Here is a 25827-nt window from a genome sequence, read left to right as displayed (position 1 = left end):
GCATTAACATTAAAGATTGAGAAAATCAGTGGCAATTTGGCTAATGCCTACATCTGAAGTCATATCAAGACTTCTTTTTTAGTTTAAGGCTGGTTCAAATCAGCGTATGGTGGGTGGAGAGAAGTTTAAAATATCTGTTTAATGTCTGAGAACAAGCACTGCAATTGAAGACTGCAGGAAACTTCTGCATGAATATAAAAGTATACACAACTGTTATATTTTGTTGGTACAAATTAGTTCGGATGCCTGGAAAACTTGTACAGAGATTTCTACTACAGTAAAATTCGTCGGAATGAGATGCGCCCTATTAAAAGTGCTTTATTAGGAATATCTGAATAGAATATTTCTAAGCCAAACATCAACCCTGGAGAGAAAGCACAGATTAAGACAAATAGAAGTCAAAAAAGAAAAAAGTGCGAACTCAGGTTTGGTCGATTAGTATCTAAAAGAGGCCAGCTGCAGATTCAGGTGGGATCACAGTCTTTAATCCATCAGCCCCTTGTCTTTTTTGGTTCTTAATCACTGACATAATCAAGCGCTTGCAGCTGCCCAAGAGACGTTCATTGCAGGCACTTGCTCTCTGGGGCTGCAGGAGGCCTTTGCCAATTTAAAACTCTCAATTTAAAAAAAAACGAGTGACCTGTTCTTGCCCGCCCTCCGGGAGGCTCTTAGGTCCGGGAGGTGGTTTGGATCAGAGGGAGTTGAGCTCTGCAGCCACAGAGAGTCACCTCCCAGGCGCCAGGCCTGGCTTTCGTGGCTTTGAAAACTTTCCAACGCGTGTGCCACGGCGACGCGCAGCGTCTGGGTCGGAGCCCACGAGGCCCGCGCCTCCTGCGAGGAACTTTTCGGCGTGTCGGTTGCTTGTCACTCTCGCTTTCCGACGCGCCTCCCCCTGGCTGGTGCTCCCGGAGCTCCCTCCCTCCTGGTGAGGACCTTCTCCGGAGCCCGCAGTTCGCGTCTCGCCACCAGCCCCGCTGCACCACGGAAGGAGTCCCTCGCCTCGGCCACCCAGCCGAGTGCCTGAGCCACCACCTTCGGGCTCCACGCTCCCCGCTTTGCACAATGGCCCAGCCGGGTCCCGCGCACTGAGAGCCGGACCCTGGAGCGCTGTGGGGCGCTGTGCTGAGCGGCACGGCCCGAGCCCCAGGCGGTCCCCGAAGAGCTGCGGGGCGGGGGCAAGGAGGAGGGGACCCACGGCCAGAGGCTAGCCGCTTGCTTTCTTCAAGCGGACTTTTTGCCAATGGTCCAAAGCGACATGTCCAAGTCGCCTCCCACAGCGGCGGCGGCGGTGGCGCAGGAGATCCAGATGGAACTGCTGGACAACGCGGCTCCCGCGGGGGCGCTTGGAGCACAGGTAGCGAGAGCGCGGCGCCTTCTTCCTTTGTGAGCCGCCCGGGCGCCGAGCTCCGTTTCTCTCCGCGCCTCCTCTACCGCGATCGCCTGGGTCTCTTCGCCACCTTCTCTTCCCCTCGCCGTTTGTCACCCACTTCTCTCCCGGCGCTGGGGACCCTGCCCCTTTGCGCCTGCCCCCTGGCTCTTCGGCTTCCATTTTTCTCTGCTTGTGAATAGCAAGTGGGAAGGGGCGGGGGAGACCTGCCGGTCCTCCCTGGCTTCTCCCGGGCCGCTCTGCTCGGCTCTCCTCGCCCCTTCCCGGGAGAGGCACATGGAGAGACATGAACCAGGCGAGTGGACTGGACCTGCTCAAGATCGTGAGTCCGAGTGGGCGGAAGGGGTCCCAGCTTTCCGCAGCGCTTTCTCCAATGCTGACCCTTTGGTCCAGCTCGGAGCGGGGGTGGGACGGGGGTGTGTGTGTGATGGGGGAGGGTGTGGGTGGTGGACCTTTCGGGGCGCCCTGGGAGCAGCGCCGACCACCCTCAGCACCTGGGGTGTTCCCTCGCCCCGACCACTCGGTTATCCCCAGTGGCAGTTGCCAAAGCTTGCCTAGACCCCTTGTTCCTTTTCCTTAAGGACAGAGTTAGGGAAAAGAAAGTTTTCATTTTTCGATTTCCTTTGTAATGTTAGCTCTAGCTCTTTCAGGGAGCTCCGGGATCCCCTTCCTCTCAGCTGAGTATTTTCGGTTTCTGGAAAAATTCTGCTTCTCTGCTCATTGTGAAATAAGAGATGTCAATTGTAGGCGTTGGGCAATGATAAGGTGGCTTTTACGTAAGGCTTTGGCAGGTACAGTTTGGATTACTGACACCTCCAGATCTCGGCGGTAAAGTCTCTCAACTTTTATCCTAGCAGGGAAATGACTTCAGACTCCTAGCTGTGGGCTGGTTGGCCAGTGTATTGAAGAGATTAGGGGTACTTTGCAAGCATCTTTCTGGAGATATGTCTGTTTAATGACATTGGCTTGTTGGTGTCAATCCTATATTAGTCAGATTGTAAATTGTAGTAAGATACATGGGTGTGGGTATGAGAGTACGTGTGTATACACACATAAAATACATGAGAGATCATGTAAGGGGGGTCACTGTGGTAGTGAGGTGGGAGTGAGCCATTCTAATAAAGGTTGCACATGTTTCTCTGTTATTTTGATGGGTGGAAGTTGGCTGCTGGAGGTATTTTGATACTGTAATAATTCCAAATGGCATAATAGTCCAGCTTTATTGAATTTTCTTTGACTACTGGGAAATAAATGTACTAACTTAGAACACATAATTTACTTTGAGATGGGGGAAGAATGTAGGAACTAAAGACTTGTATAATCAAAAATACATTTCTTTTGTAGTAGTAAAATAGCAAGATTTTAGTCCACCCTGGGCTGCTCAGCTTCACCAGCAATATGGGGATGTGTAACTAGCTGTGTTCTTTTCTAACCCTTGCCAGAAGATCTAGATTCTAACTCCTACACTTCCCATTTGTTTTAGACTCCTGATTTGATCTAGATGCTTGCCAGGTTAGATGAGAATGAAAAATGTACTCAGAGACCTTGGTTATTCTAGGATGAAGGTCTTGAATATTGATAGAGGAAGGGACTTTAAAAGTCTCTTTTCTCTTTGATCTTCCTTGAGGGATTTTTTTTTTTTAAAAAGAGAAGTCTTCATATGATTAAACACAGTTCCTAAATTATTGGAGATCAAAGTCAGGGCTGACACAAAGCATAACTGCATTCAGATAAGAGGTAATTTGCTTAGTGGTTTATATAATTAAACATTAGTCAACAAATATTTATTGTGCAGCTGCAGTGTGGAAATGATATTCATGATTTCTGCCTTCAAAAACTTACATATGAAAAATGTATAGCAAGTGTATGTCATGGGCCCATAAGATAATATTATGAGGTTTAAGAGGTATAAAAGTCACTAATATTCTATATTGAATAATCCATAAGGACTTCATAGAAGAGGAGGCATTTAAAAAGAAATTTGAAGGGTGGGTGAGATTTCAACACATTTCAAGATAGTAGGGAGCCATATGTGAAGCAATAAGTTAGAAGTTAGAAGTCACATTCATAGCATACTTTTATAATCCGTTGTTTGAAAAGAGTGTGGAAGGATACAGATTGAGTATGGTTAAGCCTCAGACTGAGAAGACAATTGGAGGCTGTAATTTGGAGGCCATACGTTTAGTGTATTGAATAATATCTGTAGAAGGGCTTCAGAAAGGCAGCCATTTAACAGATCATTGAAAAGATCCACCTGGGAATGTCAGAATAGTTTGGAGCACAGAAAGGCAGCTGCCAGGAAAAAAAAAAATTGATGTAACAGTTTGGGCAAGAAATAATGCAGCCTAAACTAAAAAGAAAAAAAAAAGATTACAAATGTTGACAGTTCTTCACACTAGACATTTCAAAGATAAATCCACAGGAGAAAGGAATGGATTTCATAACGCAGGTGAGGTATAAATCCTGAAAGGCAATAGCATCTCTCTCTTTGCTTTCTTTGCCTTCCAAAAAATGAAAGCAATTTTTGCTTGAATTGTGTTCACGTGACATCCATTATTAGAGGGTAACATTGCCCTGTTTATTTTATATCTGATTAATCATGGCATCATAGGGCTTGTGTGAAACTTGGCAAAGCTATTCATTCTGAGTCTCTAGTGGGCACAACAGACCAGCTGTCAAACCGCCTGAGAAAGGAAACTATCTTCAGAGCATCCCCCTTTTCTTGTGGCACTGAGTAATAGTAATTCTACCCAGAAATGGAACTACCATTTGCAAACAGAACCTATAAGCATTGGTTTTCAGAAACTTTTCCCCTTCACCTCAGGATTATATTACAAGTTTCATGTGAACAAAGTAAAAGATGTAGATTCATAATCTCTGCAGTTATTTGTTTATTTTTTGTATCAATAATACTGCTTAGTGGGATGAACACCCTCTTATGTCCCAAGCCCTTCCCCCAGCATAAGCAAAATGGATACATTTCTTAACATGAATGGAATGGCCATCTAACTGCAAGCTCTCGAAGGTTTTGATTTAAGCCAATTGCTCTGCTTTTTCAGTAACCTGTTGAACAGTTTTGGTGCAAACTTGAACGGTCTCTATCTTCAGAGTCAAGGTGCTCACATAGGACTCTCCAAGCTCCAAGTCCATATCACCTATTATAGTACCTGCTGGCTACCTGGGGCTTTTTGAGTACTTGAAATATAACTAATCTGAATTGAGATGTGCATATTTCATATTTATAGCTCATCCAAAGACAATATGAAATGAATAGAACACACCTTCATCAATAATGTAAATTGGTTACATGTTGAACAATGAATTTTGAGTATGCTGGGATAAATAATATGCATCATCATAATTAAGTTACCCAGTTGTTTGCATTTTTAATGCAGCTACTAGAAAATGTTGAATAGGTAGGTGGTTCATATTATCATTGCCATTGGACAGTGTTACTCTAAAGTATGGAACTGGTCATTCTCCAGGTAGTAGAATAGCTTCTGGGTGGATGGGAAGCAAGTGACTGGGATTGGAAATTGTCTGGTGACAGAAGAGGAAATGGATGAGAAACAAGAGCAGTAGCTCAGTAATTTAGGCCTCAGGGTTTGTAACCAGCATCTCCAGTCACACCTGAAAATGAACAGGCAGTAAGCAGAGGGCCTGTTTGTTTTGCTCCTAGCAACGCATCCCAGCTGGTTCCACCCCGGCCCAGTTTGCCAGATGCTTTGCAAGCAGATTGGAGGACGAAGGCCCGGTAATGACTACATTCTGATCAGCTGTAGTGAGGGGCTTTATCAAAAAAAGAGCAGCAGCCTTTTCCCTGTGGCTTTGAAACCAAGTCAGCACTCTCTTCCAGAAACATTCTTAGGTTCCCTGTTACAGATTTGTCTTCTGCATTCTTCAAACGTAGTGGTCATGGGTCCTGTGCTTTATGTTTTGCTAAAACCTTCATTCCTAACCACTGGTCATTTTCATTCTGAGTGGTATTTTTTTTTGTTCTGGAATTGCATGGGAGAAATTTAAAAACATGCCAATCAATTTCTGTGTGTGTTCAAATTTGAATTGTATCTGGTTGATTTGAGGAGTAGTTGTTCTGGAAGTTCTATGCTTTTGTTATTATATAAAAACATAGTGTACCTTTAGAATTCAAACAAGGTAAATATGCAATCAGTGGTAACTTTGGTCCTCTCAAGAAAAGCTGAGTGGAATCTGTTAACCCTGTAAGGGATGGTGGAACTCTCCGATTTGTCACTGGAAGTCATGTCTATATCTTACAGAGAGTATATGGCAAACACCACGTAATTACTTTAAAACTACAGGGAGTTAAAATCACTGTACTACTAAAAAGAACAGTGCATGGCAGGAGGTAGACTGATGAGAGTCCCTGGCCACCTCCTGTCCTCCTCCCTAGGTAAACTTCTACTTGCAGGCCCAATCCTTCCTCCTTCCTCCATGTGCCTTACCCACAAAGACCTGTGCTAATGTTGCTTCCTGATTTCTTTCTGATTTTGTGTGAACAGATCCATACAAAAGCCAACTTCTTATTTTTTCCCCTTTTCTAGGGAAGTCACCTCAGCTACTTCCCCCCTAGTAAAGGACTGGCAGCCTTGCTTACTTTAAGCTTTTGGTAAATGAGATTTAGTGGATGACTCCTTTCTGGGTAGTTTTGGGTTGGTTTTGTTTGCTTTGGTCCATAAAATGAGGAAATGAAATTCAAAGGGATAAACATCAATGAATATGAATGGAGGGGACTTAAAACTGACTTTAGGCATCAGCACTCTGCTCATGGGGAGCAACTTGTTGGTAGGCAGGCAAAATGTCACTGTCTGTAGCCATGGAACACAGAACCAGCATCAATCTTCTACCTGTCCCCCTGGGGCTGCCATGGCAACTTTATGTGCCCTGCTGAAATCTGCAGTTAAATGAAAATGTGTAATTACTACTGTCTCCTTTGATTATTCAGAAATTAGATTTTAATTACCTCTGAAAACATGAACATTCATTTGCTGAATAAAATCCATTCCTCTGTTTCTCCTCACTCCTTTATCTAGTAGAGTCCATGTTTAAATGCTGTTCGGTGTCAAGATGTTCATACTTAGCTCCTATTGACATATGATGGATTTGGAGCATAATATGTTTGTGGAACTTTCAGGAAATTTTTTTGGTTTGTTTCTGAAATCTTGGTCTGGCATTTTAGGACAACTAAAGGATTTTAGACTTTCTTCCCCCCTTTTTACTATAGGGACAAAGTTTGTTTTTATTAAGGTCCATACAGTTAATTGGCAATGAGTAGGAAATGGTCACATTCTGGGTTGTTCAGAGAAGGACCTGGGGATCTGCCTATGCCAGGGAGAATCTGTAGGTAACACCATTCTCTGGCCAAACTCCTGTCTTTTTTCCCTCTTTCTTCTGGTACCCAGAGCTGTTCTAATGGATGACTGTTTTAGTACTGAGTATTCATAACTATTGCTAATTTTTTTTTAAAGAAAAACCATTGTTCATACAGGTACCTGTATTTAAGGGGAAAATTAAGAAAACCTGGCTTCTTTCTTAAATATAGCCAGCTAAATATTTGAACACTTAATTTTACCTGTCTCTTTCCAGTTGGGGGAGGTTTCTCTTTTACCTTTTGCAATATTCCTCGCAAGAGATACTCTAGTCCTTTCTTTCAAAGATTCAGAGTAATGGGAAAATGTTATTTCAGCAAGATGAACTTGATTTTTAAACATGCATTGGATGAAAGGAAGTCTAATTTTGTAATGGAAGTATAAATTTTCACTAATATTTTTAAAGTACATAAAAATAGACCCTTAGCTTTCCAGAGACGCTTTGTTTATTTATCCTGATTTTTTTAAAAATAAAAAGTCATTGAGTAGTTACTGTACAATTAAAAAAGAAACATTTTAATAGAGAAATTATGCTGAAGTGAGTAAAATGGAATTGAGTTAACTTTTAATATATAATGAATAGGAATTTTCTATAACACTATGATGAGCAAGTTAATAGTATAAGTCATATTCAAGCATTCAAGTGACTTAAGGACAATATATTTTCAAAATTGTCACTAGTTTGTGCTTCAGTATATTCTCATTTTCTAGTAGGCAAACTGTGTTTAGGATAAACTATTAATTCCATCTTTATATTGCATAGGTAGCTAAGTACACCTGAAATATTGTTTGCTAACAGTATCCCCAGCGGTCTGGAAAAATTAGTGTGAGGTTTTAAATGTGCCCAACTGCTAGCAAAGAACAGCCACCTCTGGGATTGAATTGTGTGGTTCTCACAATGCATATTGTGTATTTATGAGCAGCCATGAAAAAGCTGGAGACACCCAAGCAGCTGAACAGTAAAATAGTTATCATTAAAAAGCTGAAATAAACAAAACGACAAAGACACTCTTTTCCTGTTTCAAAATGATCCCAGAAGGAAAAAGGATACAAAGTGGTATTTTCTTTGCTCTCAAAAATAATTGCTCTTCCTCATGAATATAGTGTATTTCACATAGATTGTCCCCAACCCTCCCATCAGAAACATGTTAGGCATTAACAATGCTTTCAAGGTAATAGGTATTTTTATATCTGGAATAATGTAAATTTTTAAAAATAATTTTAAGGAGATTCATACCTGATTTTTGCCTTCTTAGGCCTTGTCAAATACTTCTGTGTAACCCTTTACATAATAATTTGAAAAGGAAGAGCATAGTTAAAAGAATGTTATTTTTCAACAGTTTACTGAATAATGTTTATGTAAGAAAGAAGAATAAGCTGTGAAGTGAGAAGAGCCTTGTATATTACATTATGAAAGCCCAGCCTAGCTTGTCTTTCCTTTTATGAAGTTCAGAGTTAATTAAATGTCATGGAAACACATTTGTATTACATAAATCCCTTAGATCCTTGGAAGAGAACAAACATATTTAAGAAAAACTTTTGCTTTAATATTACATGACCCTCTCACTGATTGGAAATTTACCTAAATTTCTCATAACAAAATGTTTAGATTTCAGCTTGCTTAAGTGCTATATGTATATTTTGGGTTATATTTTTGTTTTTAATTTTTTGGGGGTATCAGGGATTGAAGTCAGGGGTATTAAACCACTGAGCCACATCCCCAGCCCTATTTTGTATTTTATTTAGAGACAGGGTCTCACTGAGTTGCTTAGCAGTTTTCTGTTGCTAAGGCTAGCTTTGAACTCGGGATCCTCCTGCTTCAGCCTCCAGAGCTCCTGGGATTATAGGAGTGTGCTACGGCACCACCTGGCTATCTTTTTATTTTAATGAAAACCTTATTACTAAATAACTAGAACATGATTGTGTATTGGGATAATTCAGTGATGCCGTGAGTCTAATAATTACCATCATATTATATTCTTTAGCCCAATCTGTCCCCTTATTTTCCAGTCCTCATGTGGGGTTGCTTTTTATATATTATTCTGAACCTTCACCATGTACTAGATGTTCTAAATGTTATAAATACATTATTTTACTTAATACTTAAAACGGCTCCATTTTAAGGATGAGAAAAAATGATACTTGCAAAGGTTAAATTTGCTCAAGGTCTTCTATAGGCAGGATTTTCACCTATGTATTTTTAACTCTAAAGCTCGGCATTGGACAATTTTTCATTGTTTTAATATTTACAATACATTTATCTATGCTTGGAATTACACATATTTTCAGATTACATATTTTCAGAGCTCAAATGTAAACTGTAGATACAATAGAAAAAGCAGGTTCATTTGTAGATGTCTGTGCTCAGCTGGATCCTATTGTTGAAACAAATCATCTTTAATGTCTTAAATGCTTATTTTTAAATGCTGTATCTTTAGCATCTTTTGCCGCTCCACTGCTAAGATGTTTGCAGATAGTGTAAATTGTTTCTGTTCAGTAATTATTAAATGTTTTGTCTAGAAATTATTAAACGTTTTCCCCTATATACTTATCTGAAATTTTTGTGATTTCACCAATACTAATCTTCCATTTGCCCATTTAATGGCAGTTTCTTACTTGTTTTGGCATTGATATTTTCTAGAACTAGGCCCAGATTCCTGTAAAAAGGGTTTAATAATAACCTTATTTTTTTTTTTTTGTAGTCATATGGAAAAGGAGCCAGAAGGAAAAACAGATTTAAAGGATCCGATGGGAGCACGTCATCCGACACTACCTCAAATAGTTTTGTTCGTCAGGTAAGGGAGGTCTCACGTTTATGGTTTTGAGGAATGTATGTTAAAATGGAATTAATGTTTTCAAAGAGTCATTTTAAACTCTTAAGATTTACATGGCATTGTTTTACTATGAATTAAAACAAAAATTGTGCTGTTTTTCATAATGTAAATATTTACAACTTGAGTGAGACTGTAATAACTACAGTCTTCCCTGGTAATTTGGGGAAGGGGAAGTGTTGGCTGCATTAGGGAGGATTTTTTTTTTTCATAACAATGACAGAATGGCAGCAGGAATGATTGCAGGGTTTTGAATTTGGTGGTTTTGAGGGGAGGGAGGAGGAGGTGACATCTAGTTCCTCTAGCTAGAGTTTTCTTCCTCTTTGGATTTGGATTGAGAAAGGGAAGATTGTTCTTGGTCAAGAAATAGTTGAAGCTTCCAAGATTAAATGCAATACATGGGGGCACTGATGTTCTTTAAATGATTGGTCTTTGGAGATGTGGTTTTTGTTTCAATTAACGTGGAGTATACTCCGGTCCTGTGGTCTGGAACTGTCCCCTAAGCAGAAAAAGTGTCAGGTTCCTTAACATAAACACTCTTCTATTTGGTAACAGAAGGGACTTCAAGTCCTGCAGGAAGCACATGTAGTTCTGTTAAGACTCAAGTCTCCTGAGGTGTGGGTGAGCACAACCGAGGTAACTGCAAGAGAACCTGCTTTCCTGGTTCATTGATGACCAATGCTCTCATAAAAAAAAAAAAAAAAATCAACTGGGAAAGCAGCTTCATTTCTTATGGATGTCACATTTCCCCATTGCTTCTTGGGTCCTTCATCATGGCTCTAGGTTACACCCTTGCCATCGCCCCCACAATTTTTTTTTTTAAACAGGAGGGTCTTCTCTAAATCCTCTGTGAACTTTTGAGTTTTATTTTTGTTGGATGGTCACACTTGACCTTCCCTTATTAAGTCTGTTGACCCTTTTTGGCACTACCCAAGTGCTTCCCTCAGGTTCCCATCATTAGCTACAGCTGGCGTTAAACTTGTCTTCCTGATGCATGGGGGAATTTCCATGCTGGCTCCTTGCTGCCTCCTAGCACTGAAACCAACAGAGGATGCTGCCCGCCCAGCCATCAGTTCCCCCATGCAGCATTTGCATACAGCACTAGTTTGTCTGAGTAACTGTTAGGCTACTGGAGAAATTTGGGGTCTGTGCCAACTGGGAATTTTCTGATTGCCGGAAGTTGAGAGAATTGGCTACAAAGGAGCCCAACTTGTTTACCAGGAAATATTTAGAAAGAAAAGAGATGAAGCCAAATGAAGCCTGCTCTAGAGCAATGTTCTAATGGTGTCAGAGGGAGCAGGGAAGGTTGTAGCAGGACCCCGTGGTGTTTGCCTTGGTATGATGTTATTGTGGGCAGAAGGGACTTCATGGTCCTTAGGATGCATGAAAGACCTTGGGATATAGTTACTTAGGTGAATCAGCACAACGGAAGTTACCCAAAGCCTTTTTCATTTCAAGTGTCCTTATCTATTCTGTTACTGGAACAAGGAGATCTAACCTGGAGGGCTAACTCCACAACTGTGAGTCATCAAGTTGAGGGCTGAGCATACGAGGACCAAAGCAGCTTGTTGAAATTGCATGAAAACCAATATTTAAGTGAGCAAGATATGGCAAATAGGAAATAATAATATAGAGTTCATTATTTTTATTTAAGCTCTTTAAAAAAGTTTCATTGAAAGGCAATCACTGAACCTCACTTTCCATTTTACCCTTTAACTGTGTATTTATTCCTCTTTTGTGGAATTTTGTGAGCTTAATACACAAGGCTAGGAGGGATGACCATATTGAGTATAAAATAAGTGGAATTTGTTCTGACATATTCTTAGAGATGCAAGTTTGCTTGAGAAACAATTATAAGTGAGAACGGTTAAACTATCTAAATGTAGATATACATTGTTTAAAAATGTGAGAATGTAAGAAGGTGTATTAGTCAGGGTTTGCTAGAGGAATAGAATCAACAGAAAGTATAATTATAAAAGGGGATTTATTGGGTTGGTTTACATGACCAGAAGCTGGAGAGTCCACAGTGGCCGTCTGCAGGTTGGACAGCTGGAGAAACCAGTAGCTGTACAGTCCAAGATGCTGACACCTCAGAACAAGAGGGATCAGTGGTGCTACCCTAGTCCAAGGCCAAAGGTTTCTAGAAACTCCTTGGAGAATCACTGGCAGAGTCCACTTTGAAAAACTGAAGGATTAAAAATCTGATATCCTCAGTCGATTGCAGTAGCAATCAAGAACTCCAAGGAGAATTCAGCTTGCATCTTCCTTGTTCTTCCAACTTTTATCCCATCCAAGCCACTATACTATTGGACAGTGCTACCCACTCTTAGGGAGGGTTTCTACTTCAGTTCACTAACCCACATGCCAATCATTCCTAGACATATCCTTACTGACACATACAGAAGCCTCTTAATCTTCTGCATCTCTTAATCCAATTAAGTTGACAATTCAAATGAACCATTTCAGAAGGCAAAAAAAAAAAAAAATCTATTCCAAAATGCAAAAATAGAGGTCCATTTCCTAGAATTTCAATAGAACAAGGTGTTCACTGTGGCATGGATTTTGGGGTAATAATCATACACAAGCAGTTGTCCAAAATCATATGCACCAATTGCACCATCATAGAAGGGAGATCAGCATTTTTGTCATTTGTGTTCATTTTAGTGATTCATTTCTTTGTTGTACAGCTTTCCATTGTATGGATCTGCCCTCGATGCTTTATATGATCTATGCTTGATGAATGTTATTTCCAATTGGGGTTATTGAGGGCAATGCTGCCTTTTTCAATTCTTGTATGTATATTTGATAAACACAGGGATGCATTTTTGTTCTTTGCTAGATCATAAGATAGGCATGTGTTCTACTAAAGTAAATATGGTGAATGCTTTCCAAAGTGGTTGTACCAATTTGCATTCCTACAAGCAGCATATGACAGTTTCAGTTGTTCACATCCTAGCCAATACTTGATGTTAATCTTTTTCATTCCAGCCTTTCTGTGACAGTGTAGTGGAAGCTCATTGTGGTATTAATAACTATTTCATAATTTTTTTAAAAAAGCTACAAATTCCCTGTGGCTGGATCTGGGGAACATCTATGGAATATTGAATATAACCTGAAAGCTCTTATTCTTATTGTAGTAAGTATCCCATTAGTCCTAATATCTAGATTTCTAGCTATTTTGTTAAAACTATCTTATCCCTGGACATGGTGGCACATGCCTGTAATCCCAGCAGCTCTAGAGGCTGAGATGATATGATCACAAGTTCAAAGCAACAGCAAGGCGCTAAGCAACTCAGTGAGACCCTGTCTCTAAATAAAATACAAAATAGGGCTGGGGATGTGGCTCAGTGGTGGAGTGCTCCTAAGTTCAATCCTGGAATTAAAAACAAAACAAAAACACCAATCTATTTACTGAAAAACTGAAACTTACTGGAACATATCAGAATATGAACATGAAGAAAAGCTACAAATTAAAAGAATAAATGCATTTACACATGGTTTTTTTCTGACTTTTCTGGTTGATGATGATTATTTTATGGACATTATCTGTGATACCCTAATTGAACTTACTAGGAAGATTCATGAGTCTTACAAAAAATTGCTTATAGATAAGTGTCTGCTTTAGGCTCTGAAACAAGATTATAGTTGCATTAAGAATTATTGCATCATGACATTTTCACTCTGTTAGTTTACCCAGTCACCATTATCTAACCAGTTAACTACCTTTCTGGCACTGAGTGTCATCAACCTATTGGAAATTGGTGATATTTTAAAGATGGGGATTCTGGTGAATTTCCTCTTGAAGTTCATTTTCCTCCAGAACATCAGTCCCATGCTAAAGTATGGAGTGGGGACTGTGTCCTAATCAGTGCTTCCTGGTGGCCTTTGTCCTCAGGGCTTGTTAGTTATGGGGCAGATATTAGTAGGATTTCCTATGGGTAGTAGGAATAAAGTTGCTTTTGGTTCTAATCTCTCTAATTTTTCTGTGAAGTGATAGACTAACTAACTTTGTATCAAACATTTCAAAGATGTTTTCCTCCTTGCACTTTCCTAAAGCATTAACAGAATGTTAATTGTAGTTCATTTGAGTCCTAAAGTCTCATTCCTTTGTTACCTCCATGTGATATGTGCACTAGTTCCTGGACTTATAATTTGTGTATTTCTCTTATGTAAATTATGATGCTGTGAGATTTATGTTTCCTTCAAGAAGCAGGGTAATAGTTAAACACCTGAACTCTGACATCGTATTCTTGCTGACCATGTACTTTGGCCTTTGGATAATTTTACCTTTCTGCCCCTTAGCAATTTTTTTTCTGGAAAATAGCACCTTCATCAAAAGTTAGTTGTAAGAATTATGGGTGTCCAAATTTGTATATTGCTTAGAACCATCTCTGATGCCTGGCAAGCACTATTTAAGAGTTTGTTATTTAAAAAACCATTGCCTATTTGGAACATCAATTAAAACTCAAATAAGAAATAGACCATGGCATAGGAAATAATAACAGTTAACATTTATGAAATGTTTACTGATTGTTGTAACTGTAACCCCATTTTACAGAAGAGAAAATTGAGGCATTGTGAGATAGAGTAACTTTTCCACAGTGGTTCACATGACAAGTGAGATTGGAATCAGAATTTGACTCTAGATCCTTTGTTATCCTTGTTGATAATGCTCTACTCCCTTGCAGCAAACACAAGAGGGAATAATGAAAATCACAAAGTTTGATTCTCTCAAGGAGGACGTGTGGAAAGATTCCTACCAGTGTCCCTTGCTCCTTCCATTAAAGTTGTTCAAATTCCTAGTTTGTGTCCAGACTCCCCTCCCAAACATTTTTAAAAATAAAAGGAAATGAACTTGAGTGTGAATCACCTGTTGGTCTGTTTTGAGTTTTGACTGAGGCTGATAGGAGCCCAAGAATCACCGTATTCTGAACCTGAGTTCATCTGGACACATGTATAACACCCGGTGTCATGTTAGTCTCCTATGGAAATAGTTAAGTCATCTGGAGCCTTTCCTTTGTTAATAGATACTTTAATTGATTAAAGGCTGGGCAGCTTCAAGGCACTGACTTCTAGGCACTATAAGCAGTATTAATGAATATTGTTCATGTTTATATACTAAAAGGTCCTTAATACATAAAGCAATGCTTATCTTGGGCTCTCAGAGGTAACTGTAGATACTGAAATTGTCTTTGCTTCTAATATAAACTCTTTGGCTACTTGTTGAGAACAGACACATGCGTGAGAGGATTTTTTTTTTTTATCATAACAAATCTAGAAAGGCTATAATTCTTAAAGCCCTTTGCATTTGGTTCCTGGCATAAATTCATGAAGTGAATTAAATTTTCTTATATATATATTTTTTTCCTCCCAACTTCATCAAAATAATTAAAAAAAAATCCCTAAGATCTGCTGTTTAGAAAGAATAAAGAAGTTTATTTTAACACTAGACCCTAAGCAGGGTAAATTAATTTGCTGGAAGAAAAATAGGTGGGATTGAAGTAATAACAAAGACTGGCTGGCACTGCAGGGTAGAACATTTGTGCTGTTCTTTTCGAGTGGTTGTGCAAGAACTGCTAACTGTATAAATTCTTTGATATTGCCAAGGTCAGGGAAAACTATGTACATCTGCAAATAAGTACTGGTCATCAAAATTCAAGCAACTGTGGGGGGTGGAGGGGGCAGTGTTAGTAACTGTAACTGCTTATTTAGCCAAGTTCTTCATTTTCTTTCCCTCCCTCCCACTTTCCCCTCCCCTCCCCTCATTCTCTCTCTTTGCTTTTTTTCCCCCTTTTATTTCTTCATTTTCTTATGCATGTGTTCTCCTTGGCAACATTTATGTACCTGGCAATCTTCCGAAGATGAACACCAAATGCTAAGGAGATGACTTGCCAGTTCTGCTTTATTTTCATCATTCCACAGCACGGCCACTTCTCAGAGGACACTGTCATCTGACCTCCACTATATGCTTCTGCCATGTATGGCCAGGACTCATGAACTGTTTACGCTGATTTAGTTTTTCATAGGTTGCTGAGTTACACCAAATGGTGTCCCTGGTGCAGAAAGTTGAGCCTCAGGACTCAACATCCCTTTCCGGAATTTTCAAGTACCGTTATTTTTTTTTTTTTTTTTTTGTGGTTAGCGGGGAAGAACTCGGCAACCAATCTGGGATTTTGCTCACCAACATATGTTGTGGTTGTAACAAAATAATCCTGTAGCTTCCAAGGGCTTCCAGAATACAAATCAGGATGACAAAATGGAATGAACCAAATATTTAACAGAAGGTTGCATGACACTTTCAGAACATGGTATTCTAAACAAATTCCATCGTCTCCCAGTACCATGTTCTTGGTGCTGCTTTTTTGGACCTTTTATATTAGTTCAGATTGGCTTTAAATAAGAATGATTAATCACAGAGACACACAGTCTATTTTTTTTTTAGTTTTGTTTTGCAAAGACAGATTAAACTGCGATAATGATTACAGACTCCAGGCCTGTGTAGACTGATATGTTTAAGGTTGGATAAATCTTTCAGCCCTTAAATACTGGCTTGTTGCCTTGTTATGCTGTATTCATCACAAACACAACTATAAATAATAAAGCGGTAGATTTATTGCCGTTGTGATTTCCTGTAAATGTCTGTCATATTAGGCATTCACTTGGGTTTTGTGAATGGCAGAATCTTTCATGTCCCCTTGACTCTTTCTAAATACATTGGTATGAAAAATGCTTTTGGATAAAGAAGTTCTTTGTTCTTTCTATGGGTTAAGCCTATCTACTACTAAGAATATATTTTTATTTTTAGGAGACAGGTACGTTTTGAAGTAATAAAGTGAAATTTAGATTTTTGTACTAATGTATCTACTTAGTTGTAGCATGTTTATGAGTTCATAATTTTGTGGGAAAACAAGGATGGGGGGGTTATGAGAAATCTTCGTTGCCAGGTTGTTTGCATATATTTGGAACACCTCACCTATCAATTTAGGCTTGGTTAGGTCTTTATTATTTTGTGCATGGAGGCTTTTAAAAAAAATCTTTGCATACAGTTTTTCCACAAACATATCACTTTAAAATCAAGAATTATTTTTGCAGGTGCTTTATGTTCTTAGACTCACCAATATGTTTCGAATTAGGCTTTCCACCTCATGCCTGATTTAATTCATCTTTTGCTTGGCTAAACCATGCAAACTTTCAGAAATCATACAATGAGTTAACCTCACTGAAATATTAAAAATTTATTCAGATAATCTAATTTGTGGAGTAACTAATAGGACTAGGAAAATACTTTCCTTAAACACTGAATTTACAAAAAGTGTACGCTTCAGTTAAACCCTAAACTTTTAGGAGTACTGCTAGAGATCAGTTACTTCACTTAAGGTTAATTATTCATGTTAATTATTCATTCACAGGCGTGCCACCTAAGGTAGTAGCCTAGTGTGATAGGAATCATTCCCTCTTCTTTAGTCTATCTTTTATGCATATAAGTGTTGTTAACTCTCTCCCTATTTATTTGTTTCTGGAATCTTCATGTTTGTCAGGTGCTGAAAAAAGTCCTTTTTGAGATTTTTGGATCATGTCTCAAAAATGTTAAGGTTCAGTTCAAGTACACCTTCCAATTTTGTCATAATTCCACACCTGTGACCAAGCCTGGATCTTTATTATCCAGACCCAAGATGTGGGAAAAGACACTGTTTCGGAGCTTAACCCACTTTCTTTGCCCATCTGTTTATTTTTGAGTGGGGGATAAAGGAAGGGAAAAACCATGACGTTGACCACAGGAGGTTAGGAGAAACTTTGCCAATTCTTCCCTGGACTTGTATTTGGAAAGATGTAGTGAAAACTCTCAGGAAGTCCCTGTCCCCTGCCACCACCTCCCCAATCTGTCATCACCTTTTAGAGCATCATGTTGGCATCGGGGCTTTGCATCTGTAAACATCTCCTCATGTCCTTGGTATACAGAGGAAAGTTTTAGTCCTTGTTCCTTTTCCTTCACACCTGTGACAGGATGGCGGGGGAGAGTTACTCACTTGGACCTCTGACAAGGGCACAGTGTTCTGATTTACCCTGGGTGTCCTGAGAGTCTGGGTTTTGTGATCTCACCAACTTTGCTTTCTTGGGAACTGTCATCTTCTACCTTGAAAAGAAGGTAGAAAGTCCCATCTTCTTGGTATAACCTTGGTGTTTCCTCATATACAGATGTTTCACTGTGGTTGAAAGTTTTGTGGATTCCTCTTGGGTCCAAGTATCTATCTGAAAATTGGAAAATGGTAACTTTTTCTTCCTTTAATAGTCCCTTTCCTTCAAAATAAACATGTAAATTTTTAATTTGGAAAGAAAAGATAATCTATGACTTGTTTACTAGGGGTGATGGAATACAGTAACACTGGGTGGCTTCATCAAGAAAGTATCTCACAGTGCTGTAGGCTGAAGGTCTGAGATCAGGGTATCATGGGGGTACTTCCTTCTATGGCTGAGAGGGAAGGACCAGTATGTGTCCCTCATCTTGGCTTCTAAATGGCTGTCCTCATGTTCACGGCTTTATTCCTGTGGTGTCTGTCCAAATTACCTCTGTTTATAAAGACACCTGTAATATTGGGTGAGGGCCCACCCTAATGAACTCATTTGAACTGGATTACTTCTAGAAAGATTTTATCCTCAAATGTTACATTCTGAGGTCCTGGTGGTTAGGACTCTGACATATGAATTGGAGGTGTGTGGGGGGAGTATCACAATGTAACCCACAACAGATGGTGACAGTTAGCTTCATGTAACTTTATTTCCTTGTATCCTAAGTCCATTTTCATATTAAATACTTATGTTAGTATTGAATCAAAAAGTCAGTATATGTCAAAGTCTGGAAGGCATTATTTACTAGAGAAATAAAGGAATAAAAAGGCAAGTTTACCCTGTGTCAACATAATTCATATGGAAATGGAATCACTTTGCTTATTAATTTTATTAAATAAAGTACCTAAAGTAATCAACTTAATAAATTCAACCAGTACCTTAATTAGTAATCCCCTTTAATTATCTTTATCATGTGAATTTTTACTTAGATTATTAACTTTCTCCAAAGTATGAAATCACTTCCTAAGGCCCTGCTCACATGTAGCTAATGACATGTCAGATTTATAAAATGTTTAAAAGACTTCAGGTTTTTGAAACTTAAATTCATCAATGTAACCCAGAGTTTGGTTCACTCTTTAGTGTCATTTGATGGGTAAAATACATACAAATGATGCATGAATATAACAGATGAATCACATTTCATGACAGCTACAACTATGTAACATTTATATGTGTGAGTATGTAATCTATGACCTTAGCATTTCTCCTTTTACTGTTTCTTTTTTTTTTTTAGTTGTCAATGGACCTTTATTTTATTGATCTATATGTGGTGCTGAGAGTCGAACCCAGTGCCTTACACATACTAGGCAAGCGCTCTACCACTGAGCCAGAGCCCCAGCCCTACTATTTCTCTTATATGCAAAGACAGGGCTATCTTTTAAAAGGAAATGATATACCCAAGTCATAGTCCTTCCTAGTGTGATGAGATTATTTAAAAGTAATTTTTATACTTCCATGTATCACAGCGCATGGTTAAGTTTGCTAAGGTCTTGTGATGATTACTTCAAGCTTATAGAAATTTAATACCAAAAAGAGGGAGGAAGTAGGAGTCTCACCTCATCTTTCTCTCTGACAACTACAAGGAGGAGCTGTCACAAGAAGAAAGCCCACACGATAGGTCAGAATGCCCTGCTATGTTACTTGTAGAAAAAGCATCATTTGTCATCTCCTGCTATTTATTTGATGCTTATTCATTCACCGTGGTGTGGCTCACACCGAAGAATGTTGTTTACTCTTTTCAAGGTTCGATTTCAAGTCATGTTCCTTTGCTAACGTGTTGAAGTGTAGAAAGCCCTATGAAAGATTTCACAGCCAGGTGGATTATAGCATCCCTGAGCTCGACATCTATATTGTAAAACCAATTCCCAAAGAATCTGGTGCTCTCATGATGAAGCACTGTTATGTGGAAGAGCTCAAGAGGCCAGGCTGGATCATCAAGAAAAAGAGGTAGAAAACATGCCCAGGGAAGTAGCATGCAAAACATGACTTCCTAACATACAGTCATTTGTGTGAATATGCATGTTTTTGTAGAAGAGCAAAAGAAGGTCCCGTTCAAACCTGGAGGGAGTGCTGGAGATTTCTGCACAGTGAGATGGCATTTGGGCATGGATCCCAACAGTAACTTAAGACAATCTGCATGCACCATGTTTCTGAGGTGGTAAATACTTGCATGATCAAAGTCAAAGTACACAGATGGATGGATGGGAGACCAGACTGGGGACTTAGGAGGACACCAGATAACAGGGGTCCTCTGTGCCATGATTGGTATGATGTAGCATCCTAGCTTGAGAGAACGTTGCAAAAAATGCACTGATAAATCTATGCCTGGAAAATCGGGCATGTTCAAAGAATATATTTGAAAATAAATGACAGAATAGCTAACACATGCTGACAACTTGCCAGCCACTCTGGAAGGTACTTTAATCATTTCCACAACTCAATGTGGCTAGTGCTGTTGAATGGAGACTTTGATAAGTTAATTTATTTGTCTAAGTTTGTATACTTAAAAGGACATAGAATTTATTTTGTTAAATTGGTGTACCCCTCTATCCTATTTTAAAGCCAGCAACTGTGACTGAGATTAAGGTGCAGGGTCCTTCCCTTTGAGATGGGACACTGGCAACATCTGGGCAAAGTGATGGGTCCCAAGAGCTGAGTTAGCCTAAGCAAAGTTGAACTATGAAGGATTTAGGAGACCACCTGTTGAATATTGAGCATTTGTAGAGAAAGATGTTCATAGTGGATCTGCATGGAGGTTATACAAGATTAACCATACTGTTCTTTAACTTTTGCTACAGGTTTGGACTTTTTTTTTTTTTTTAATGTGTGTAATGTTGGGCCAGGCGTGGTGACACACACCTATAATCCCAGTGGCTCATGAGGCTGAGGCAGGAGGATGGCGAGTTCAAAGCCAGCCTCAGCAACTTATCGAGGCACTAAGCACCTCGGTGAGATCCTATCTCTAAATAAAAATACAGAATAGGGCTGGGGATGTGGCTCAGTGGTTGAGTGCCCTTGAATTCAATCCCCAGTACCCCCTGTCCCTGCAAATGAGTAGTGTTGGGCAGAAGGAAGCCATGGGTGATGGATAACATAAAGGGTGGAAACTTGGAGGACCCCAGGATAGAGCTGAAGGGGCTGGCCTTGAATTTTGACCCACCAGGCGCACAGAGGAGGAACTTCCCACTCTTCTGAGGTAGAGTGGGGTGGGGAAGGAAGTTGGGAAACGACTCCTTAGATGGCATCTGCCTGCCTACCTCTTCAGAGACATTTTGAGGGCTGACGGGCACAATTAGATCAGAGTTAGGAGGCGGAGGCTGACATTCTATACTGACAACTTTATTAAAGAGTTCTGGAATTTTAAAAACATCTTTTAGAACTTTTCCAACAGACAAAACCATGTGCAATCACAGTTATCAATAGAATTTCCTTATAGATGTCCAGTTGAAGTTTAGGGGGTTGGTGACTCTAAACAGCTGCTTAGTTCCATATTGTGGCTTTTCCCATGAATTTATGGAAAACCCCTTTGAACTGGTGCCACCGAGTAATAGATGGTTCCCCTCCAGTAGAAGCAGTCATTAGTGGTCATATAAGTTGAAAGTGGGCTGTTCTTTCTCTGCCTTGGGCCATTTGTATGTGGGAGAGCATTTTGTTTTTAGAAAATTGGGCTTTTAGGTTACCAAAAGACAGTGCCCTTTACTGAATTCAGTCACCTTCTTTTGGAAGGATTGCTTAGTATTTATTAGACAACTGCTTATTAATGGTCTTTGGGAGATGTTTGCGATATTCCTGCAAAACAGGCCAAAATAATTCTTCTAGCTTTTTTTTTTAACCATTTCTTTTTATTGCAGTTAATATAAGAAGCACTAGCCATCATGGAGATGCAAAATATAATGTGCATATAATGACATGAATTGAAATTATCTTTTAAAAAAGGTTGTGCATAGGCCTATTTCTAAACAGTTGTTTCAGGATAGTCATCTGTGTTTAAGCTTTTTTGTTTGAAGCGGAAAAGTGGTTGTAGACTCAGGATTTGAAGATGCTCTCATTTTCTTGTGGGATAATTTCTTTGGCTGTTTTGGATATGCTTGTTCATGAAAATGACATTGGAAACAAGCCAAGACTGCATGAACTTTGAGACTTGATGGACTATTTGTATTAAGTTCTCTCTGGTGGTCCTCATACATATATTCATTCATTCATATTTTTCATTTTCCAACATGTAAAGTGCCTGACAAAGTTTCAGAATTAAAGTATCAAACGTACTCATGCTTTAAGGTCTATTAAAGAGAGGTTAGAGCAAAATGTGGTGGGCACATGGGGAATGGACTAATTAATTCCACCATGGGAAAATAGAGTGCCTCTGATAGTCAGATTTAAGCTGGATCATAAAGGATGAGAATGCACATTCTAAGAGAGGATATCAGGAAGGTATGTGTCAGGGAGTTCATCCTGTGCCAAGGCAGGCAGAGGCAGAGGGGTGGGAAAGGGTGGGCTCCATCTGCTGTGATTGGGTGGTTGGGTGGGTGGGAGATGAGATCAGATGAATGTAGTACAACTAAATCGTGACATGGATGGTACAAAGTATCTGAGATTTAAAAAAAAAAAAGTATTGCACCTGTGACTTGCAGGTGGTACATCTGTGGTATCAGCTTGCTTTTCTCAAACCACTGTTATACCAAGGAAGACACATATGCATCTGCAAAATGCCTTATTCACATATTGAACACTTGTCCCTTGGTATCTCCAGGAAATTGGCTCTAGGAAATTCATGGATACCCAAATCTGCTATGTTCAAGTCCCTTATGTAAATTGGCATGTATTGTACTTTTAAATTTTTTGTTGTTTTGGTACTAGGAATTGAACCCAGGGGTGTTTAACCACTGAGACACACCCCCAGTTCTCTGCATCATTTTTTACTTGGAGTTAGGGCCTCACTAAGTTGCTTAGGTTGGACTCAAATTTATGATCCATCTGCCTCCGCCTCCCAAGTTGCTGGGATTACAGGTGTGGGTAATCACGCTGACCATCCTTCCATATATTTTAAATCATCTCTAGGTTAAAATAGTACAAGGTAAATACTGTGGAATAGTTAACATATATGTGTATAATATATAGATATACCTGTATATATACACATATATACACACACACATGATTAATATTTAGGAAATAATGAGAAGGAAAAAAACTCTATACATGCTTAGACAGTCTTTTGCTTTCTGTGTATTTCCATCTGAAGTGGGTAGATTCACATGTGTAGAGGACCTGTGGCATGCTGGTTCTGAGAAAGCTGTTCCGGAAATGATCTTTCCCAACAAACATCAAATAAGGGTGTATTTTCATAGCTTTCTCTGTTAGTGTGGAGCATTTTAAAGGGAAGTGTGTTTATTAACAAATGACATGCTTTTTTAAACTAATGTTAATTTGACTTAGATGTTTATCTTTCTGTGGTTGGCAGAATTGTGGGTTTCTGGGTCAAAAATTTTGTGTTTTATTTTAGACTTTAGATCAAGAGTGGTCTGTGAGAAAATTGTGTAATTTACAAAATGGGCTATAAGTATAAATTGATCTTATATCTTATGACTGTATGCGTTCAAGTGTACATATCTTTCCTTCTATGGATGGCTTTAGGATCACACTTAGGATGGATTCAGGTTAGTTATGTAATCTAACATTATTAAGGTCATAGGGTTTCTCCTATGAATTCGCAGTGACAAATCTTGAAAATGTAGTACCTGAATCAATTTAATTTACATACAGTTATGAGTTCCATTGCTTTCATCTCCAAATGCATGTGTTCCTAGAAGTGTGTTTGAGAGATTAAATGTGCTTATTTTGAGGATAGCTACTTCTGCACCAGTTCTTTTGCCTAGAAAGTTCTGGCTCGGGGTTAGAGCACAATGAATAAGGGAAGAAAAGAAGTGAGCAGAGCCGTTCTTAGAGGTCTCTAAAACTCTTGGATCCCAAAGCCTTCCCATTTCCCTTCCCAGTTATTAAGAAAACTGGAAAGTCTGTAGAGTCTTAGGACAGGCCTTCCAGCCTCCCCTGCCCCTAACCCTGTTCTGTTTTGTTTTGTGGTACTGCAGTTTGAGCTTAGGAACATTCTGCCTCTGAGTTGCATGCCTAGACCTTTCTTAAAATTTTTATTTTGAAAAAGGGTCTGAATAAATTACCTAGACTGGCCTCAAAGTTGCAATCCTCCTGCCTCAGCTCCAGTGTAGCCAGGATGACAGGTGCATGCACATGTCTCTTCCTGATTATTATTTTTTTGTAGTTGTAGGTGGACACAATGCCTTTATTTTTTATTTGGCACTGAGAATTGAACCCAGGGCCTCACACGTGCTAGGCCCCAACCCCAGCCTCTCTACCTTATTCTTAAAGGTCAAATTGCATAGAATACCTCTCAATTTAGGAAATGGATATCATGGGACAATTTGCAGGGTGTGTGTGTGAGTACAGGAGGAAAGCATGCCCACCCTTTTCTCATAGGGCTACTTCACCCCCCAGCTCATCTCGGACATGTTTGGGTTGACTGTGAGAAAACAGTTTTCTATTTGAAGCTCTACTCCTTGATACCTGTGGGATCTGAGAAAGTTAGAACAACCCTCAGCTCCTCTGGAAAGTGAGGCTACTAATGCAGAATGGCATAGAGGGGTGGCCAGTTGGGGGAGTGGTAGTTCAACTTCCTCCTAATCTCTATCACAAAATCTATAGAAGGAAATCCAGAGCAATTGCTGGTTATGTGCGGCTTTGAGGCAGGTGTCAAATCATTGACTTTTTACAACCTGAGCGAAATCCATGTTTACCAAGGCAATGAGGTCGCTCAGCAAGTTCCCAGGCCACCCCCACACCCCAGCTGTTGGTTTGTTGTTTCTGAGCCCCTTGGGTTTGGAAATGCTGGAGAAGCCATTTTCAGCATCTGTGTCTTAAAAATTAATTGTGCAGATGTTGTATATTCCTTATAGCTGGGTTTTAAAAAAAATATTGGTTCTTGGTTTATTTATTTTTATTTGAAAGCTTGGGAGCCTGCTGATGGGGTATGTGGTAATACCCAGTAAACCAACTACAGGAGGATTCTGTGTCAGCCCACAATTAGGTGATTTTTTTTTCCCCCCTCAGAAGTTGATTTTGTGCAAAGCGTGTTACGTAAAAGGGCCTTCCTTCATTTTACACACACACACACACACACACACACACACACACACACACACACACGGCAATTTCTTGATGATATTGTAGATTTGAATCTTTCTTCCCACCCTTCTTTTGTTTCCTGGAGGGAGGAGCTACATTGAGAACATTTTAATCACTTGACTCTGCCATTTTTTCATACCCTGCCTTCAGGAGCTAATAATCCACTGTGTCTGTCCTGTTTTACATTTTACTCAAATGTGTGAAAACAAGCCCTGGGTTATTTTGATCAACATGCTTCCTCTTTTGAAGCTAAGTCGTGGTGCAAGAAATCTGCTTGGAAAAGCAAACATCTTATTCCCCCAACATGAGCTCCTTATAAGGTGATGTAAAGGTGGCACCCTGACACAGCCCAGTGATGTTGACTCGGTTGGGTTTGTGTTTCCCTGCAAACACCTCATAAATGTGTGTCATCTTGAGACTTCTGTTTCTTCTACAGTCTATTCACAGCCAAAAAAAATTAAATAAATAAATCTCAATTAACTTCTATGATAGTTTATGCTTAATGAGGTTTATAATCACTGATGAGTAGGTGCCTAGAGTAGTCTTCACAATCTTATTATACCAATCACTGCTGTAATACCATGGGATTTCAGTGAGAATAAGAGAATACAATTGTGTTTGGAAATTTTAAAACTATTTCTACTTTTTGATTTTTATACTCCTGGCATGTGGTTTTTTAAAAGAAGATGAGTTTAATTTAAAGACGGTCAGAAGTGATGGGTCCATGGGTTGGTAACATGAGTCTTGCATGCTGTGAGTAGGTTTTTCATTTGGAGGTTTTTCACCTACGAGGTCATTCAACTTGAAAGATTTACTAGTGTTTGTGTTTTATGTTTACAAAGAAGTTTTTCCTGTCTGATCATAAAGTGAACTTATGTCCACATAAAATAATTCAGAA

General features: G+C 39.4%; 1 protein-coding gene across 5 annotated transcripts in view; it reads left to right on the top strand.

Moving 5' to 3' along the window:
* Positions 1–693: 693 nt before the first annotated feature.
* The window catches only part of Cacnb2 (calcium voltage-gated channel auxiliary subunit beta 2), a 343227-nt gene continuing 318093 nt past the window's right edge, over positions 694–25827 (top strand). For 2 of the 5 annotated variants that reach the window (XM_040278346.2, XM_040278343.2), the window contains exons 1-2: positions 695–1354; positions 9477–9569. In XM_040278346.2, the coding sequence (XP_040134280.1) occupies positions 1241–1354; positions 9477–9569 (207 nt within the window). In that variant the 5' untranslated portion in view covers positions 695–1240. Of the gene's footprint in view, positions 1355–1401; positions 1710–9476; positions 9570–25827 lie in introns of those variants that run through there. The other 3 variants (XM_040278350.2, XM_040278351.2, XM_040278344.2) reach the window with 3 other exon arrangements.

Source organism: Ictidomys tridecemlineatus, chromosome 10 (assembly GCF_052094955.1).
Source record: "Ictidomys tridecemlineatus isolate mIctTri1 chromosome 10, mIctTri1.hap1, whole genome shotgun sequence".
NCBI lineage: Eukaryota > Metazoa > Chordata > Mammalia > Rodentia > Sciuridae > Ictidomys > Ictidomys tridecemlineatus.
Note: the sequence above shows the minus strand (reverse complement) of the source record. Positions and strands in the feature narration are given on the sequence as shown.